Here is a 21,600-nt window from a genome sequence, read left to right as displayed (position 1 = left end):
CAACGCCAAAAGCTAGTTATTAAAATCACAAATTGTGAGATCAACTATAAGTCTTGTCCAATATGAATAAATCAACATTCATCAAAAGAAATTCCAAAACATTTTGAAAATATTAACCAATTATACGTTGAGCATTCAAGTTCTTATAATCACTTAAAATGGTTATGTTAACCATAGAACTCCTTGTCACTTGAACCAGTATGTACCGACTAGTATTTATTAAACTTGGCATGAATTGGTACGTAGACCTAACCCATTTCGAACAATCCAATTCGGGTCATAGATATATAAGAAAAACATTCAAACCTAATCGCCCTAAAAGCGAGCCTCGATGTGTGACCTCCTCGCCACCCACTGTGTGTTGTCGATCAGCTATCCTCCTCCTCCCCCACTGCCTCTTCTTCCTTCCCCTTTCTCCTCCTTCCTCTTCCTCCTTTGTTTCCTCTTCTGCCCTCCACTTTCTTCTTCCTCTTCCTCCTCCACCGTCTCTTCTTTCTTCCACTTCCTCCTCCTCTGATACCGGTGTGATGCAGAATGGGAGGGTAAAGTAGAATAAATTTCGAAAGAAAACCGATGGTACAGCTTTGAGCACATAAATATTCTCCACAGATGACATTGGACTGTGAACATGCTATAGATTTTTACGAATAAGTTGTATTAGCCACAACCAAAAATTAATTTTTGGACAGTACTGGTCGGTCTGGACTGTTTTTATTGGTTTGACGGCTGATGGTATATGGACTGTGTACAAGAGACAACCAAGCAATTTCTGAGATTACTTGTTTTGTTTTGCATGATGTGAACTTTGATTTCCCAATATCAGATGACCTTCAAAATTTGTGTGATAAAATGACATTCAAGTACAGATAAGGGAGTACCAGATCTGCTTACCAGCATAGGGGCCCAGATTACACATATTAGTATGAAGAATAAACAAATGCCACTGCAGAATTTGGTCATTTTACTTTGTCTTTGTCCTTGTTGGTGTTTTGCTCTGTTCAAATCCGCATCACACTTGACGAGAAACAAACTTGCATAGATGTCCTCCAACTATTAAGAAGAGATTGCATTATAAATGAAGAAGAGTACCATCATTACCAAAACTAGATATATGGTAACGAACATTTGCAAACAGAGACCAATCTGATAAAGCAAAAATATGTTTATTATAAAAAACTAATTTTAGAACACCAATGTCATTTCCTCTAGAATTATATGCTATAGAAGACCTATAAATCAAATCTTTAAAATAATTGGTTTGATAATATATGAATATTTAGGAAGCATGGAAATTCTGTTCCAAATAAGGATAATCACAAGAAGCAGAAAATGTAATTTTCTTCTGGTTGTTAGATAACTAAAAGAAAAAAGGTTGTACATTCCCATTCTGCATAGTCATTTGAACAATGACGAAAGCCTGAACTGCTGTCATTACATCATAGTGTCCGTTGTCCCTATCTAAGATTAAAGGTAAAATGAAAAAGCAAGTAAAAACACAAATACAATCTACAAGACTCTTGATTTCAGTTTTAAACTCAAAGCCCTAAACTGCGTTATACATGGAAGAATAATCATAAATCCTTGCCTAATTGGATGAGATTAGCATAGAGTTTGCTTCATATTTACACTGATTTGAAGAGAAATTTGTATATATCTTGGGACTGAATCATCCTCTGTTAGAACCCTTGCAGATTCTAAACTTGGGGTTGATCTCTTTAGGGGATCGGCCTCCTTGGAACTCTATAGGGGTTCCTCCCTCCAAGTTGCTGCTCAAAGGCTGCAGAAAACATGACTATTTATTGCTTATGAAAAGATGATGAATACATGACTATTTATAGGGTTTCTAAACCTTAACTCCTAATATGACTCCTACTCAAGACTCCTAATAGGACTCCTACTCAAGACTCCTATTCCTTTACAACTCCTAATTTTTCTTTACAAAATAACCTCCAAACCCTAGCCGGCCTCTTCACCTCTTTAATAGGGGTCAGCTTAGGTAGGTTTTACATGAATGCCCCTCTCAATTAGGACTCTCCTAGCTAGAGTCCTAATTGACCCGCCCTCTTCAAATCAGTCTTGTCCTCAAGGCTGACAATCCATGAATTCTGGGAATTTGATCTTCAAGTCGTCATAGTTCTCCCAAGTGACACCTTCTGCAGGTAAGTTCGCCCACTGTATTAGCACTTTAGTAGTGGATCGTTGTCGTCGAGTCACGATCCGTCGATCAATAATGGCACTCGACTAGGTATGGAGTTCTCCTTGGGTAGTCATATTTGGTGAGTGGCTTTAGGCTATCTCCAAGCACCTGTTTACCACTTCCGTCTAGCCGTCGGTTTGCGGGTGATACGCCGTACTCCTTTTCAATTTAGTGCCCTTATAGCGTAATTCTTTTGAGTCCCAATTGTAACGAGCCACGGAGCTTGGTGCTTCCTCCAATTTTTTTATGATATTACTGGTCTCCGGATCTTCCTGTCATTCCCTCTTAATATCCTTAGGGAAGTTGCTAGTCGAAAGTGAAATGACCGAAAATTCAGCTAGCTTGGGTAGCCGTGAAAGTGCGTCTGCAACAACATTCTCTTTCCCCTTTTTGTAAGTTATTTCATAATCATATCCAAGAAGCTTTGTTACCCATTTTTGCTGCTCGGGAGAAGATATCTTCTGCTCCAAGAAATATTTTAGGCTTTTATGGTCGATCTTGATTTGAAAGTATCGCCCGATCAAGTACGATCTCCATTTGGCCACCGCATGCACAATCGCGAGCATCTCCTTGACGTAAATAGTCATCTTGAGATGGGAAGGAGATAATGCCTTACTGATATAAGCGAGGGGGCAGCCATCTTGCATTAGTACAGCACCAATTCCGACTCCAGAGGCATCGGCTTCAATAACAAAAGTCTTGTCGAAGTCGGGTGCGCTAGTACGGGCGTTGTCATCATTGCGGCCTTAAGTTCATCGAAGGCGGTGGTGGCTTTGTCCGACCATTGGAAAGCATCTTTTTTCAGCAAGGTAGTAAGGGGTGCACTAATCTTTCCATAGTTTTTCACGAACTTACGGTAGTAGCTTATTAAACCAAGAAAGCCACGTAACAATTTTATGTTCCTTAGGATCGGCCAGTTCTGCATTGTTTCAATTTTGGAGGGGTCCATTGTCACACCTTCCTCTGATATGATATGCCCAAGATATTCCACCTTCTATTGAAGAAAGTAAAAATTCGTAATGGTCGTTATGTGTTCAAAAGGTGATTTTCGGTATGTCTTCTTCGCACACTCATATTTGATGATACCCGAATCAAAAGTCCAGCTTTATGAAGATTTGTGCTCCCTTTCATCTAGCAATTCATCTACTATTGGAATAGGGTATTTGTCCTTGACGGTTATACCATTGAGAGCTCGGTAATCAACGCATAATCGTCATGTTCCGTCCTTCTTTCGTACGAAGAGTACCGGTGAAGGGTAGGGGCTGCAACTTGGCCGAATAACTCCTATTTCGAGCATCTCTTTTACAATCCTTTCTATTTCATCCTTCTGGAGATGTAGATACTGATATGGCTGGGTATTTGCTGGAGGTTTGCCCGGAAGAATTGTTATACATTATCATGCCGACGGATAAGGGGTAGGTTACACGGTTCGTCAAATATATCTGAAAATTCAACAAGCAAAGGAAGTAGATTTGGATCTTCAAATTCTGTTGACTCTCCCTTAGTTTGCTACTCAAGTTGTACCAAAAAGCCGCTATATGCTTTATGCAAAACCTTCTCCATTTTTTGTATGCAAATCGTCGTTACGTCGCCCCTACGTTTCCCATGCAGTATCATCTGTTTCTCCTTACTGTAAAATTTCATAATTAGTTTCATAAAATTCCAAGAAACATCACCTAATATCGTCAACCATTTAATTCTGAGCATGGCCTCATGATCATCAAGATGGAGGAGGAAGAAATATACAATTATCTCTTGGCCCTGCAGCAACAGTTTCGCACGCGGGCATCTTTGGCCGCACTTTAGGGTTCTGCCATCAACAACCTTTACATCGGACTTGCTGTAACCTTCGATGTGGAGTGTCATCCGAGCTGCAACCTTACTATTTAGGAAGTTATTAGTGCTGCCCATGTCGATGAGAACAGTGATCGGTTGTTGTTTGAGAAGGCCTCCAACTTTCATCGTTTGCGGGCTTGAGTAGCTAGCTAGTGCGTGTACCGTAATGTCGGTCGATTGTGGCTCTTCTTTCGCATCTTCTTCTTCATGTTCAAGGCTCTCTTCTGGATGTTCAATGACCTCTTCTTCTACTGGTTCAATCATAAGAAGTCTCCCTTTACTACAACAATGCTCACGGCTCCACGGCTCGTCGCAGTGCCAACATAACCCCTTCGCATATCGCTCCTGAAGCTCTTCTCTTGTCAACCTCTTTAGTGCAGGGACTCGGTCGACGGTAGGGGGGGCTGCGGGCTTCAGTATTGCTGGTCGAGGAGCGACCCTAGTCCTCCGAGCTTCATGGTTCAATCGCTCCTCTTGGTATCGTGCAAAAGAGATGGCTGCCATAAGTGTGTACGGTTGTCGCGCTTTAACTTCTCCCCGGATCTCCGGCTTCAAGCCCTCAATGAAGATCCCCAATAGTTGTTTTTGAGACCAATCACGAGTTTGATTAGATAACCTTTCAAACCTGGTTTGGTACTCCCGAATGGTGTAGGTTTGTCGGATCTTTGCTAGTTGTCCGTCAATGTTCTAGTAATCGGTTGGTCCGAAGCGGATCAGCACTCTTTCTTTGAATTGTCGCCATGAGAGGATTCCACGAGTGTGTTCAAACTAGTCAAACCACTGTATGGCATCCCCTTCAAGATGTATAGCCGCAATTTTCATCATAGATGCGTTTACGGTTTTGTGGTACCGAAAATATCGCTCCATGCGCGAGATCCAACCAATCGGGTCTCCTTCCCATCTAGGGAAGTTCACCCGCATGTGTGGATAGTTGGGATCGATCATAGAACCTCCCCTCCCTTGGAAGTCATCTCTTCAGGCTTGGTGCGATTGGGCAGAGCTCTCTCTTTGATGTGATTTCTTCGAGCTTGGTGGTCGACCCAATCTGAGTTCGGTAAAGAGCGTCCGAATCTTATCCTCCATTCACGCCTCGAAGGCTTCGAATTTAGTATTGATTGCCTCCTCAGATGCCATAGTATATGCCTCCAAATCTGTGATGTTAAGATCTCTCTTTTGTTGTCGGGTTAAAGGCATGCATAGGTTGAGAGAAGTGATGGTCGAAAGGGTTGATGGATTGGTGGATGTAGGCTGTGGTTTAGGCTTATTTTATGACTGTTTTGGGTGCAGTTTGAGGGTGTGGTTTGGTGGAGTTTTAGGGCTGTGGATGAAAGTTTTAGATATGTGGTAGATGGCAGTAAAGGTTTGATAGAAATCAATGGAAGTTGCTGTAGGCAAGGATTGACTTACCGAATCGTACCGCCCGGTACGGGCGGTACGTACCGGTCCGATAGGTGACCGGTACGCGGACCGCCCGCTACCGGGCGGTACACCCAAAAACCCTAATATCGGGCGGTAACGGTCGAAATTTCGACCGTTACCGCCCGGTACCACTCGGTAACGGTCGATTTCGACCGGTACCACTCGGTAACAGTCGATTTCGACCGGTACCACTCGGTAACGGTCGAAATCGACCGTTACCACACTGTAGCAGTGCTACAGTGCTCCAACGGTCAAATTGACCATTGGAGCCCTTTCTCCTCCTATTTAAACCAATCTTCTCTCCCCTATTTCATTATACTCTCTTAAACTCTCTCTCAAACTTTTCTTTTCTCTCCTAAACTCTATAAAATAACGATTTGTGAATTCAATTGAGGCTAATTTGGAAAGATTAAGAGGAAGAACTTTCTAATCAAGAGGTATGTATTCGTTTTCTTTAATTAGAGAGTAATTAAGATATTTAAGATTATGGTTAGTGTTTTTCATGCATAGTAAATATTAAATAATATTTATCATAGTAAAATAAGTTTAATTAAATTTTATTAAAATAACGTATTCACAGCAATCGTATTATGGAGAATCATATGGGCAACAACAGTATGGTGATAGTTGGTCATCCTTCTCTGAGCAACAGCATGATACAGAACAACATCAATATATGCCTCAAGAGTTGCCTCGAACAAATATGATTCATGACGATCAATCTACGATCAGCACCACATTGATGCATCAATGGCATACGGTGTATCAATACACTATGTCATGGGATCAATTTCATGATTGGGTCCAACAAACGTATCATATTGATATGTATCGGATCGAGGACCCTGATCCACCACCCGTGGAGGCCCGTCGTTCGTTTTGGTGGTAGAATTAACAATCAGGTATATCTAGATATATGATTATTTAATTCATTTGAATTTTAGAGTTTATATTGTAACAAAATAGTCTAACAATTCAACTAATTTTTCTGTAGATATTTCAATCTATACCGAGCTGAAATACGAACCTCGAACAAGACTACCTCAAAGCCCGAAAAAGATATGTGATGCTATTCTTATCTAATTTACATTGATTTTGTCAAACTTATACTATTACTATATTTAATTGTAACTTGAAAACCTTATCCTAACTTTTTTTTTAATTTTCAGGTATTTTCGGAGGGTTAAATCGGTGAAATCGGGTGTACCGCTCGGTACACCTCGGTATACCGGTCGGTACACCCGTACAGTACCGTACCGAGCGTGGGTCGAAATGCCGGTACGGTACGGTACGGCGAACCTTGGCTGCAAGTATGTGTTATCTTGTAAGAGCAAAATTGTCGTCGAAGAAACAGCGGTTTCTCGATGAAATTTCCATCAAAAACTTGAGAAATTTGAGGAGAGAATTGATAACAAAATCTCAGTTTATATAACAGCAAGGATGTCCAAGAAAATTTTGGCAATATAACAACAAGGAAATTGGTACAAGTTGCGATAGCAGAATTCTCGTCAAAAAATTTCAGCGGTTTGCGATAAAAATTTACAGCAATACAAAATCATTTTTAGAGATAAATTCCTTAATAGATCAATCTTAAATGGAAGCCAAGATGATCTATGAAGTGTATAAGAAATTTCATTCAAAAAAGATTGCAAATAGATGGGTTAAGGCAACAATATACGGCGGAAATTTTCTGCAGCACAGATTTTCAAGTGTAGCAGATTAGACGTAAAAGATCAGTGGTTTATATTGAGAATTTTTCGACGAAACCAAAGGGAAATATACTGTTATGAAGTATCAAAGCTATCACAAAAAATTTTATAGAGATTTGGACAGAAAAAACGTAGTAGCAAGATCAAACAAATTGTGTTATGCGGCTGGAATTTTACAGTGCAGATTTTCAAGTATAGTAGTTTAGACGTAAAAGATCAATGGTTTATATTGAGAATTTTTTGATAAAACCAAAAGGAAATCTGCTGTTAGGAAGTGTCAAAGCTGTCATAAAAATTTCGTAGAGATTTGGATAGAAAAAACATAGTAACAAGATCAAACAAACTGTGCTATGCGGTTGGAATTTTATAGTGCAGATTTTCAAGTATAGCAGTTTAGACGTAAAAGATTAATGGTTTATATTAAGAATTTGTTGACAAAACCAAAGGGAAATCTGCTGTTAGGAAGTGTCAAAGCTGTCATAAAAATTTCATAGAGATTTGCATAGAAAAAACGCAGTAGCAAGATCAAACAAACTGTGTTATGCAGCTGGAATTCTGCAATGTATCTTTCGTCGTAGAGATGAAAACTTTGCGACGAAAAGTTTATGCAGCAATATAGGAACAATTTTTATTTTGGATTTTCGAATAAGGATAACTAAATTGCAGCAGCAGTAAGGTAGGAAATCAGAACCTGTTGCAATTCACAGGGAGATCAAAGGATGATCCGTGGTGGTGGAGATGATGGCGGAATTTGGCTACGAGCTTTTAAGCAATTGTAGGAATTGCTTTGGGCGGCTGTGGAGAGCTGATGGATGGCTGTGGAAGGGCAGCGAGATGCCAAGAACACTGCTCTGATACCAGGTGGTAGAACCCTTGCAGATTCTAAACTTGGGGTTGATCTCTTTAAGGGATCGGCCTCCTTGGAACTCTGTAGGGGTTCCTCCCTCCAAGTTGCTGCTCAAAGGCTACAGAAAAGATTCATCTATTGCTTATGAAAAGATGATGAATACATGGCTATTTATAGGGTTTCTAAATCCTAACTCCTAATAGGACTCCTACTCAAGGCTCCTACTCAATTAAGACTCCTACTCAAGACTCCTATTCCTTTACAACTCCTAATTCTTCTCTAAAAAATAACCTCCAAACTCTAGCCGACCTCTTCAGCTCTTTAATAGGGGTCGACTTAGGTAGGTTTTACATGAATGCCCCTCTCAATTAGGACTCTCCTAGCTAGAGTCCTCTTGTGCAAATCAACCTACCACTAATGAATGGTCTTTAATGAATTTGGAAAGGAGCTGCAGGAGAATTAGGTGAATTTTGAGAGAAATTTCAAAGAAAATGAGTCAGAAAGAGAGGGAGTAAGAGAGAGTGAGAGAGAGAGAAGAAAGGGGCTTGTGCGGGTCATTTACAGGAAACCAAACAGGCCACAATGGCTTCCCAATGGTTAGTTGGGTAGTCGCATTAGCCCATATCAGGTGGTGTGCGTCATACTAGGCTTGAACTGTCCGGTTTATCCTAGTCTGGTTTATCCTAATCCACTTATAAGTAGGCTATTAAACTAGTAAATACCACTTGCAACATACCATACTAGGTAGGCAGGTAGTATCAAAAGCCATGTCACAGCCTCCTCTCTCTTTGCAACAGCAATAGCAGCCGCCTTCACCGCAAACCCACCATAGCCACAGCATCTACTGCCGCTTCTCTCATTGCTGCCACCTCCTCCTCCTTTGCATTGCCATTGTCACTTCCTCCAGTGCACGTCACCTACTCGTCATCTGTCTCTTTTCCTCCTCCACCCAGTCCTCATCCTCATCCTCACCTCTTCTCAAGTCCAGGAAGTCCCGATATGTTGGTACATACTGGTACCACACTAGTCTGCTCACTGGCCAATATTGGCACCAAACTGATCGTCAAATAACACAATCCCTATGCAGACAACTCTACTCAAAACAGTCAACATCTGGGCATCATTCAGTTAGTTCAAGTGCATCTCAAATTTGCAACTTGTCTGACTGACATATTTGGGACCTGAATTTAATCAGCAATTAGCATTGTCTTACTGCAGAACTAATGATCCAGTTTTACATCTACTTGACTTCTCTTTGATGACACTGGAGCGAAAGCAAAATATACTTCATAAAAGGTAATCTAAATATTTTAACTCCAACTATCAAGGTTCTGAATATCATGGAACCAGCTAGCATAATACTGCTGTCAGCACTGCAAGGTAAACTGTTATGCCTGCAGAAAAACGAGAAAAAAAAAACGGAATTAATACAGAAGTAAAAAATGTGCTACAGCTACAACATCCTTCTCTCCACTTGCTGCTTCTTTTCTTTTTTGAGCCTGAAGCTCCCTTTCAAGCTGACAAGGGTGAACAGAGGAAGTGGCTGGTTTTAGTTTTGTTCCTCCGAGAGAGTTTCCATCCAACATGTATCAGGAGAACAGAAGTCCTATACCCGATTTAAATGATCTATAGGCCAGTTGGGTCCAATAACAAAACCAGTTGATCCCATTTGGTTGAAGAAAGCTGGTTTTACGTTTAACAGAAATCATATTATGTCAAATCTAATTGTTAGACATCTTGTATTTGATTGTTTTGACAGTTTCAGGATCTATGCTATGACAAGAAGCAACAAGTATAGGACATCATGCTCAAGATAAAAGAAGAGAAAAACATTCCATAACCATGATAGACGCTTTTTAGTAGTCTGAAATCAGGTGTTCAGATGCTTTCTAATATAATTTCACCTTTTCCAGGTGGAAATACTTTCTTGAATTATTCATGATACAGATAGGTAGTACCAATTCAAAATTTTAAGAGAAAATAAGAAAAACATGTAATAAGAGAAGAAAACTGACAATCAAACAACAAGAACACGGATCCATCATATACCCTGGCTAGACATCTCCTATAAATGGAAGTACAATAGCTAAAACAAAACATGAATTCTTCATATCTTAATAAACAAATATGAAGTTGGTATCTTACCTTCAACCAATCATACATTGTCAGAGATGTATAGGTGCAAGACCAATCAAGTACACATCGTAATTCATACAAGAAAGGTATAACACGGTACAGTCGGAATCCCAAATAGTGTACTTGTGTCACTTTGCTGGTTAAAAACTGACGATACAAAGTGCTTTTGTTGGGGATCCCGTAGCGGATTTGTAATGCCTGTAATGCTAAGGAAACAGACTTTGTCAAGTATATAGCACGAAGAGCAAGTCCTCCTATGTGCTTGTGAGATGATTCCATATGCCAAGCATATTCAGTGACTGAATAGGTGAAGAGGATAAGATTGAAAATGTAAAATATAACTTTGCTGATGGCAAAAGAACAAAGGTATATAATGCGATCAAGAACAATTAAGAAAAAAAGAACCTGCAAGACAGAAAGACCAACATAAGGAATCATATCCAGAATATCTTGTATCTTAGATTTAGACAGTAAGATATATTCACTAACGAGGATCCATATACGAGCATGAAAGAAAAAGTACCTAAATATGCATATTCTTACCATTAATATGAAAACAAACTCCTTAGGAAATTGATCTTCAAGCTGATAAACATCTAGAAGCTTGCTATTGTTCTTGATGACTGATTGGTAAAACATTGCAACTAGAAAGAACACTGCCAAATCAGCGCCAAAAACATATGCGTATAGGTCGATTTCTCTTTTGCCTCCACCAATCACAGAAATTATAGGATATGGTAAGTGAATTCCTTTTACAATTCCAGAAACATGAGAGTTAAGAATCTCTGCAGCTACATCTAAAGCTGGGGTTAGTGACCTGTACCATTCTACTGATGCACATCCCTCAGAGGGAGAAGCATACACAACTTCAAGAACAGCAAGAACAATATTTTTATTTTCTTGACTTCTTTCAATGCTTTGAATTCGAACTCTACTAGCAGAATGGCATGAAGAAGGATCTTCGGCATCACATCTTTCTTCATGAGCCTTACTAAGCAACTCATTTATTCCAGATTCTATCATCTCTGGTTGGATCCCATCCTCTGGCCATTGATCAACTTCCATCGATAGTTGAACAAAGTATGGGGGAGCCTCTAATCCTTGAGTTATCGACCTCCAATACCTAGTGAAGCTTCTTGATATCATTTTAAGTGGATTCATTAGTGATAAAAGTAATCGTTGTGCCCTGTCTCTGCAACCATCATTTGAGCTAGAGCCTTGTTCATAATGACTTTTTCTCAGTGAAATTTTAAAATCTGTTACTGGTGCCCATTCACCATCTTTAGCTGTTATTGAACTTTGGAGAAGAGTTGATATGTAAACCAGAAATAAAGGTAAGGTGCTGATAACAAATGATGCCTTTATTCTATGTTCAGGAAACCCTAACTTTTGCAATAAAGGTACTTTCATAGTCAATCCACAGTGCTGGATTATAATCTGATACATGTACTGAAGCAAAATATTGACCTCTGTGTAGATCAGCATGATAATCCAGAACATGAAAGTAGGGCCAGAATTTACACACAGGGCATAAAGAAAAAGAGCAGCAAGATAAAACATTGAAAGCAAACTAAAATTCCAGAGGAAGACAAGTATAAAGCAACAGTAGCAAACAACATCGTTATTCGAGCGCATTTGTGACCATATAAAACCAAAGATTCTTCCTATTTGCAGGCTAGCTGGGGCAATTGATGTACCCATACCAGAATGAACAGAAGACATCCCATCTAAATATCCATATTCTACATTCTTCTGACTCTTAGTTTCATTAAATGCCCTATCATCTGCATAGGAGTGCCCACTTGAATCAAACTCTTCAGGCTCAATGTTCAAGAAACTCACAATATTCGTTACTGCCTGATTTCCAAGGGACTGCACTTGAGAAACGCCATCACCAATCAGCTGCACAGCAGATACTAAAGGGTTATCCTTATTCTTGCCCCTTTGCTTCTCTCTTCTGTTTGCATTCCAGTGTGCTGCATCGTCTGCATCTCCAAGTTCACTTATCTCACAAATAGAATCTGGGTTATGTTTCATATCCTCAGATAATGAGCTTCCACTTTTTGCACTAGTAGGTGAGTGTTGAATATCAGATATCAATGGAGGAGGTGTCATATTCATGTATATTTCAGGCAATGTAAAGTCAAAGGAATGGTATGCTTCTTTACTGACATCTTCATCCTGCTTTGTGGGTGATTTGAACTCATTATCTGGCATCTGACTAACTTTTTCTGCACTTATGGAAGAGCTCCTTCTATGTCGAAGACCTGGTTGCATTGTACTGTTGTTAAGAGGCTGAATCGAGTTAATGCTGTCAAGCTGAACTTGTAGATTAAGCATTTCAGATTTAATCTTTTCTACTTGCATGTTACGATGACGTTTTTGTTCTTCTGATTTGCGGATATGCTGCAACTGTGCAGTTTTCCAAGCAGCCCTTTTCTCTTGCTCTCGGACCATGGCACCAATCTGCTCTGCTTCCAGATATCTTGCTACATACTCAAATTCTCCAGAGCAGAAGATATATGACTGAACAGATACTAGCAGAAAGATTATTATCTCGACTAATGCGGATCTTGATGTTATCCGAAACCCATAATCATATTTATAAAAACCAATAACCTCATATATGTAGTCAATCTGTTCACACTTGCCAGAGCTAAAAATCCCAAGATAAGGAGATTGATAGGCAAGAGAAAGCACAATGACTGTAAAATTATATATCCGCAAAAATTTAAAGATTTTGTTCTTCTTTTTCAGTATTTCAAGTCTCATTCGGAAGAAAACAAGTGCAAAACCAAGGTAACCGAGATGCAAAACATCATATTCCAGGGTTCCAGTCATCAAAATTAACGCAAGGACAATGTCTAATAAATGACAATAAGAGTAAAGCCTCAGATAATCAAGAAAAGTCCAAAAGCTTTTTGTTTCAAATGAGAGGTCCCTCCAAACAAATGCACTTTTCCTCTGAGACATCATTTGAAAATAGGTATGTGATTCTGAGAAACCCACAAAACGATCTGAACGGAGTTTGAAAGAAGAAAAGATAAAAACCAAATAGTAGCTCACAAGCATTCGTGGATCATCAACAATTAACCCTGTGTTGCACAAGAAACACATGTTTCTCAGTTCAAAATTCATGATGGAAATTGCATGAAGAGAAAAAAAAACATACACAATTGAATATACCCAGTCACACATGCATGGATGCAGACAAGTTTGAACAATGATTTATATGTGGCTGCAGATCTCGGCATACCTAGCCAACAGTTTGTGCAAAAGCTGAAGTAATGGTCTGAGCTTCTCCAGCAATCATGGCAGTGGATCTCTACCCCACTAGTTTCATGAGTCCATGGAATCAGAGCTCTCCAAATGGCAAAGTATTCAACAATGAGGACAGAAGCAAATATGAAAACAAACATAGGCCACAACTTACGAATAACTTCTCGTTTTAGAAGAATGCATGTGACGAGGCATAAGATATAGAACATTGAGATGGCATTCAGCACAGCAAAACTTGCCAGTAGTAACACAATCATGCTAATCTCAAGGCCTCGTAGTTTAAATAAATTTTCCATCCAAAATTTCATATAAATTTTTAGTGTAGTCTTCTGCATTTCAAGTCTCTCCTTTTTCAAAGCAAGGATGCGTTTTTTATTCCATTTGTGACTCTCTTTAGAACTGCCCCATATGTATGCAAATGAGTATTTCTTATTCTGCGAGCCTCTGATCATATTAAGAATCGAGTCTGATTTTCTGTTGAGGTTGGAGCCAAATGATGGACTCAAATTAGTAGCGCTTTCACTTGTAGATACTAAAGTTGAATCTAACAATCTCTTGTCTTCTTCGGTGTAGACCATAATACCACTTGAAGAATGCTCTGTTGATATAAACAACTGGCAAGGCTCCTCCCACTTACCCTTGTGTACTAGAGAGTCTGGCATCCCATCTAACCAATGAAAAACATTGTATTGTAGTGTGCATGCCACTATTACCAGAATCTTTCCCCTCAGTCCAGACTCAAGACCCCAAAATCCAGAGTCATAATATTTGAAACCAAGAAAAAGTGCTAAACCATAGAGCTGCTGACCAGGACACATATCTGCAAGTTTGCACCACATCTGGAAGAGATATTCTGACATAACAAGCAATCCTGTATAAAGCAGAAATGCTTTGGATGGAATTCTTGAAGCTTTTGGTAGAAGGGAACATATAGTAAGTCCCAAAAGATATACAAGGCCAAATACACTTATCGAAGACAAAGAAGCATAAAATAGAGCAAATGACAAGAGCTTGTCACTATGCCATATCAGGAATCTTCTGACAAAACCAAGAAATCCAGACTCTGATGCATCAGAAGAATCAACTGTCTTATACCTGCTCTGTCTCCTTTCATAGCTGTAGAGTTGCATTACAACCAAAACAGCCAACGATTCCCAGACATTCTCCAACAAAGAAACTTCAGGATTAAATCCCAAATCAGGGTACAGATTAACCAACTTGGATACCCATGATGATAAAACAGAAGAGATACTTAAGCTGTAGGTGAAAATAAAAACTACTGTGGCATAGACTTTTAAGGGAAGCCAAAGTCTCCTCCGTGTCTTCTCCACAAGCTGCCTTCCAATTATCCAAAACAGGAGGAAGAAAAGATAACCAAATGATATATAATTTGGAGTCACCAGATATAGAGTGCAAAGGATAGTAAGAAATGCCACATATGACCCATACGAGCGATATGTAGACAGAAACTTTTCACTGACTTTGCTGAGATATGTTGCTATCTTTCGCTCTATATAACACATGAAACAATGTTAAACAAAGTATTAAACGCCAAATATAATAACTTCTTGTGACCAAGAGCCTTGACAGTGGCAAAATGTGAAAAAAAAGGGGCAGGGTGAATGCTTCACAAAGAGGAGTAGAACAGAGGGAAGATAAGATGCAAATATGGTCAGAAATGAGATGCATGTGCCATATGAGCATTATGTAACAATTTTTTTCAATAAATAAACTGAGAAATTTTGCTGTTCATTGCATTATGTACCTAATTCTTTAATTATTTTATGGGTGTTTAACTGTGTATAAAGTGGACATGGGAAAGCACTTTTCTTTTGTTAACTTCCTGTAACCAAAATACACTGACCGGAAAGATAAAGATACGGTTATTACTGTAGGAGACTTGTCAACATGCATGGATGCGCATGTGAATGTTTCCTGAAGAGAAAGATAACAGAAACAGAGAAAGAGAAGGTAACAAAGTAAAGGTGGGGGATCCATGCTAAATCTCTGTACATAGCTCAGATGAAGTAATATACCATGTGAAGAGCTGAAGCACTGTCTGTCTCTGGAGCTTGGTGAGTTGTACACTGATAGCAAAACTGATTTCTTCAGACCAGCTTTCAAGATACTAAATCCAAGTGGAGGACGTGGTGTATGCTGGAGAATAGCAGAAAATGAACAGAGGATATCAAATCCATGGTTCTGCAATGCACAAAAACACACCAGGACACCTATCTCCACAAAATCAACATAACTAGCATGCTGTGGCAATCCTGCAAGCCACAAGTAGCATTGATGTTTCTACTCCAACTGTGTAATGCAGAAAATGGAGAGAAACAAATAGCCCATGGACTGACAATCACATTTAATCATGAGATAAGACTTCAAGATGCAAGACGCAATGCATCAGACTATGAATAACATTTTTCCATCATGATAACTGTCATTATTCCAAGTTACAAGTAAAAAAACCAGGTCTCTAATTGAAGCAACTTTCACATACAACCAAAACAAGCCTCAAATACTGGAGAAGAAAATATTAAACAAACTCAAGCCTCATAAAAATGTAATCTTTATATAATATAATTTCTTGGCTATGCACTCCATTATTTTCCAGTTTGTTGTCCTATTTCTCTTGCATTGAGTAGTTTAAAAATTAAATTCAAATTAGTAAGTCAAAATCACATGTTCAAAGACTAGAACTCCTCTACCATTGCATCTCCATGGTACATGTCATCAAGCTACTTTCTTCTATGCCACAATTAGATTCAATACTCATTAATTATAAAGTGTGCCTACTACAAACATTGGTAGGACAATTGTACATTTTGATCTGGTTTACATGCAGAAATTTTATATGCATCTGAGATTGTCTGCTAAAGCAGTCAGATGTAGCCACATAAATAATTAAAGGATCATAATTGGTCAAACAATAATTTAACCATGAATTCTTCATCAATAAAAATATACACATGAGAAGAACAATTTACCAAATGCAAGTCACTCAGAGGCATGATTGATAAATTATTAAGTTGCTAGACAATTGGCTGGATTGGATTGACATGATCATGATAGATCAAAATAATAATTCTGAAACTAAAACATGTAAAGAATCATAAAAACATAATATATTGACTTAATTTTACTAAAAAATAAAAATTCAGACAATTTATAATTTAATACCTATAAATCTAAAAGCATTTTTAAACATTGGACTGCTTGATTGATAATATGAGTGTCATCTGTTATTTATTTGGTAGTACAATATATTTCAAATATAAAAAATTAAAAAAATCAATATCTACAATTATATCAAGTATAAACTAAAATTTATAAGGTATATTAAGATATCTTATTACGTCCTTCCATAAATTTCATAAGACAGTTAACAAGTATTGTATTAACAAAAGAGACATCTAAAAGGGTATATTACATAAGGATTTTAATTTCAAATTAACCACCCGTATCAGGCGGTATGTATCGGTCCGCCAACAGACCGGTACACAGACCACTCGCTACCAGGTGGTACCGTTGATCTAGCCTCGTACCGGACGATACGGGACTGTATCGACCGTTACCGCCCGAAACAGGTCGGTAACAGTTGATTTTGACCGTCGCCGCCCACTACCAGGCGGTATCAACCTGGCTGCAGTGAGGGAAGAAGCGTCGAGGGAGAAGAGGGAGAAGGTGCTCGATGAAGAGGGAGAATTTGGAGAACATCGACGCTTCCCGATCCGACGCCGCCCTCCCTCGACAATCCAGATCCAGGAGGTAACTGAGAGGCGACGGCTCAACTTTTTCTTCGCTGCATTCTTCACCCAATGTCGGCGATCTTCACCGAAGGCTGGAGGCGTCTACGGCCTTCGACGTCTTCGTCGAATGCCGCAGATGAGGAGAAGACCGCGTACGCCTCCTCATCTAACGTGACGAGGAGAAGAAAAGGAGGCAACGTTGCCGAGGCAACATACGCCTCCTTTTTTTATATTATTTTTATATATTGAGTTTTATATTTTTATATTATATATATATCAAGTGGTACACCTTGGTGTATCGCTCAGTACGCTAGTACCATACCATATCGAGCAAAACTTGAAACACCAGTACGATACGAAATTAAGAACCTTGATATTACATACATCAAAGATATACCATTGATTAAAACTTAATTATAAAATTAGAAGAGACTTTAAAGTTATACTCAAATGCTATGTGTATCAGCTACCATTTGTCCTGTTGGTAATTCCCAGTCAGTCTATCACTGTTTGTGCAATTATTACATGAATAGGTGAAGTGGGTAAACTACATATCAATAGAATAATACTTCAAAATTAGTCATAACCAAGGTTTTGAATACCAGTCCGTACCGACATACCGAGGTCTGCTCAGTACGATACATACCTGTATGTAGGCATATTGACGGTACCCCCTAAAACCTTAAAAATACCTCCACCTACCATGTCAGGGCGTACCAACTGATACACCTCGATAACGATCGAAATCTAGGGCCGTACCGATCAGCACGCCTCGGTACCGATCAAAACACTAGTATAGCCTAATAGATGGCAGTCCACGTATCGGTATCCTCTCGGATCAGTACATACCACCCATACCGAGCGATACACTTCGAAATTGAAAACCCACTCATAACTATTAAGCCACATGAAGTCGGATAACTCGTCCCAATCTGACTGCTCATCAGTATAGAATAACAACAAAGTATCACACAGTTTATTGGCAATTCAATTATATTCTTCTTAATGACATACCATGATATACCATAACATAGTCAATGTTGGTCCCAAGCCCAAATGAAAAAGATGGATCACATTAGGTCAACAACCATCACAAAAGTATGTTAAATCTTATGAACATGGATCTTAATAGCTTTTAGGACAGGACTAGAATGTCCCCTGGAAATGAAGGCACTTTCAACACATGGTTCCTCGAAGTGCAAAGGGTGGGCAATGAAGTAGCTCGAAAGTTGCCTATCACATTGGCACCTAGATGTGATGGAAAATGAGCAAGGGTTCTTGTATTATCTTGGACCTATAATAGTAAAAAAATTAGACCAAATCAACATAGAAATATTGTTATTATTATATATAAGAATCTTAAGGACAATGTTATTAAAGTGAAGATACTTGGGAATACAATTGTAGTTTTAAAATCTACATTAGGAAAAAGAGATTCTTAATTTTATTGTTTATGCCCCTCAAATTAGATTGGTGATCAAACCAAAATAAAATTTAAAAAGATTTAAATGAAATCATTCAAGGAACATTTTCAATGAAAAACTTATAATAAAGATCATGTAGGAAAAGCTATGGTGGATTAAAGGAGTTCTGGGGGTTCTGGGTATGGTGAATTCTAATGTCACTGTAATTTACTCTTGCAGCACCCACACAAATAGTATCAGTACTAAGTTAGAAAGTATTGAAGTTGATTGATGACACCAATAATTGTGAACAACTTATGGAAAATAAGAGAAGTACATCGATATGCATTACATTAGAATAAAAGTTAATTTGTGCCAAGTAGAACAAATAACATTAACACTAATAACTCATGTAAAAACCTACCTAACTGTGATAGAATTACCAATGTCAAGGAACCACTTCGTTCCAAGGATTTTGATATTAGATCGAGCTGCAGGATGTATAACAGTGAAAAATGCACCTCACAAAAGATAATTAAAGCTTGGCGCATCTTTTTGCTTATAGAGTGGCTCAATAGAAACACCAAGAAGAAGCACACTGAAATCAGAGAAAACATGAGAACTCTTTGTAAATTACCACAAAGAGCAAAAATACTAAATAAAATCACTTTTATAATCAAATTAGTCTTATGAATCATGAATAACATAAAATTTCCATCTAAGATGTCAATTTTAGAAGACAGAAACACAAATGCAAAGTCAATGAGAGACTTAATGAAGACAATATATAAATGAATAATCCCATATTGATTTATTTTAAGTGTAATTCTGTAACAAGTAACCACTATAATTGGATGTGATATATACTAGTCGGGCACCTCCATCAAGGAATAGTCAAGGAAAACATGATTAAGGTTTTGAGGATCAAGTTTAACATGACGTTGAGCATGAATATGGAACAATGTGACAACCAAATATCTTGGTGGTATGCGAGTAAAACCATGAAAGTTGAAAAACAATAACTAAAAGAGAGAACAGTGGTTGGAACTTCATTTTCTAAAACTTCATTGGGTAGCTGATTTATTAAATAATAGCATTAAATACCATTTCTCACTAGTATGCCTTAAGCACCTTTTTCTAAAATAGTAAAGTATGTGTTACCTCAAGGAGATGACTGACTCTTCCTTCTACACCATTTTTTTCATGGAGAATCAGACATTAATCATACTATTATTCATTCATTTTGTATATAGATATGCCCAGTGCCTACAATAACCAAGCTGCATGGCATAAATTTGAGATACAGGAGACACAAAATGAGACAACACCAAGTAGTCAAAAATCACCATGTGGCCCTCTAAGGTATCAGACTTGGTGAAATACAATTTCATGCAACAGACCACAAACAGTTAAAAGACAAGGCTTTGTTGTTCTTTCTTGCAGCAACAAGAATGTTACATGAACATCATAGAAGGCCATTACATGAACATCAAAGGAAGCACAAAAAAGCTATTCCTTTGTCAATTATTTATTTTCAAAATTTTCTTCTAAGAAACAAATAATCCTGACAACATTTAAAGCATCCCTCAGTTTTTAACCACCACTGATCAAAATTGTAAATATGATTTTGTTTAAAAAAATTATTGTAGTTGAATAAATCTATGTAAAATAGCATAAAAGTAAAAGGGGACAAAAAAGAAGGATGGTTCACCGTACTGTAAGCAGCATGAACAAGGCCAGGTTTTATGACAAGAAGAAAGAGAAGCAAAAGGGTGATTGCACGAGAAATTTTGCGTAGCACCCAAGCTACAGTAGCCACAATTAATACCTTTGTATCTTCTTTCTCTGCAAAAGGAAGTTATGAGAATCAACATTATAGTAATTTTTTTTAAAAGCAAAGATTGGCACTCATGCATTACATATTTAGAAATTTATGAACTAAAGCAAAAAAATATGATAAGTGGACATGTATATCCAGAAAAGCCATCATCTGTCGACCAATTTGGATAGAAAATACTATTTCTAAAGCAAACACCATTCAAATTACACAAACACAATACATGGGATTGAAGTAGTCAACATTTTTCAAAAGAGCACTGATTGAGCTAATGTCAAAATAAAATTTTAAATACTGGTATAATATTTGTTTGAGAACCACTCACACTAGTACAACACCAAGACATCAAGTGATATATACCAGCCTTTACCTCCCAGTATCACAGAAATAAGTTCATAAAATATAAAAAATGAGCAGTAGTTCAAGCATTATCAAGCTGTATAGTTTATCACCAGTGTTTGACCAGTATTTTAAATCACATCAAAAATGAATTTACTAAAAGCATAGATAACAGAGTTTTAACAAACTATTTATCAAAAATTACTTTACTGGTGATATAACATGAAAATCCAAATTTTCAAATAAGACCTCAAAGCAGAAATTGTTTATCAGAAATTGATTGAGCTAATGTCAAAATAAAATTTTAAATACTGGTATAATATTTGTTTGAGAACCAATCACACTAGTACAACACCAAGACATCAAGTGATATATACCAGCCTTTACCTCCCAGTATCACAGAAATAAGTTCATAAAATATAAAAAATGAGCAGTAGTTCAAGCATTATCAAGCTGTATAGTTTATCACCAGTGTTTGACCAGTATTTTAAATCACATCAAAAATGAATTTACTAAAAGCATAGATAACAGAGTTTTAACAAACTATTTATCAAAAATTACTTTACTGGTGATATAACATGAAAATCCAAATTTTCAAATAAGACCTCAAAGCAGAAATTGTTTATCAGAAGCTATTTAGTTCAAGACAAATTGATATCAAGCAATACAAGTTCAGCCTGGAGGTGAATTTTGCTGATGCTTAAGAGCAGCTCAAACAAAGGGTAAAATATACTTTTATCACTGAGCAACAGTGTGTTTCAAAGATTGCCTATATGTAATAGCAACTGTTTTTAAGAAACAGAAATAGCCACTCGCAACATAAAATTCACAATCCAAAACTAAGCT

At 37.9% G+C, this 21,600-nt stretch overlaps 1 protein-coding gene across 3 annotated transcripts in view; it reads right to left on the bottom strand.

The window, feature by feature from the left end:
• Nucleotides 1–21,600, bottom strand: part of LOC135634657 (piezo-type mechanosensitive ion channel homolog) — a 70,651-nt gene that overhangs the window by 7,633 nt on the left and 41,418 nt on the right. For all 3 annotated transcript variants that reach the window (XR_010495418.1, XM_065145122.1, XM_065145121.1), the window contains exons 11-17: nt 20,295–20,423; nt 19,003–19,176; nt 15,460–15,696; nt 13,401–14,933; nt 10,688–13,239; nt 10,154–10,549; nt 892–1,050 (exon numbers count right to left, since the gene is read on the bottom strand). Coding sequence is in view for 2 of the 3 variants with exons in the window: in XM_065145122.1 (XP_065001194.1) it covers nt 892–1,050; nt 10,154–10,549; nt 10,688–13,239; nt 13,401–14,933; nt 15,460–15,696; nt 19,003–19,176; nt 20,295–20,423 (5,180 nt within the window). In the remaining variant the exon portion in view is untranslated. The remainder of the gene's footprint in view (nt 1–891; nt 1,051–10,153; nt 10,550–10,687; nt 13,240–13,400; nt 14,934–15,459; nt 15,697–19,002; nt 19,177–20,294; nt 20,424–21,600) is intronic.

Source organism: Musa acuminata, chromosome BXJ3-4, assembly GCF_036884655.1.
Source record: "Musa acuminata AAA Group cultivar baxijiao chromosome BXJ3-4, Cavendish_Baxijiao_AAA, whole genome shotgun sequence".
NCBI classification, from domain to species: Eukaryota; Viridiplantae; Streptophyta; class Magnoliopsida; order Zingiberales; family Musaceae; genus Musa; species Musa acuminata.
Note: the sequence above shows the minus strand (reverse complement) of the source record. Positions and strands in the feature narration are given on the sequence as shown.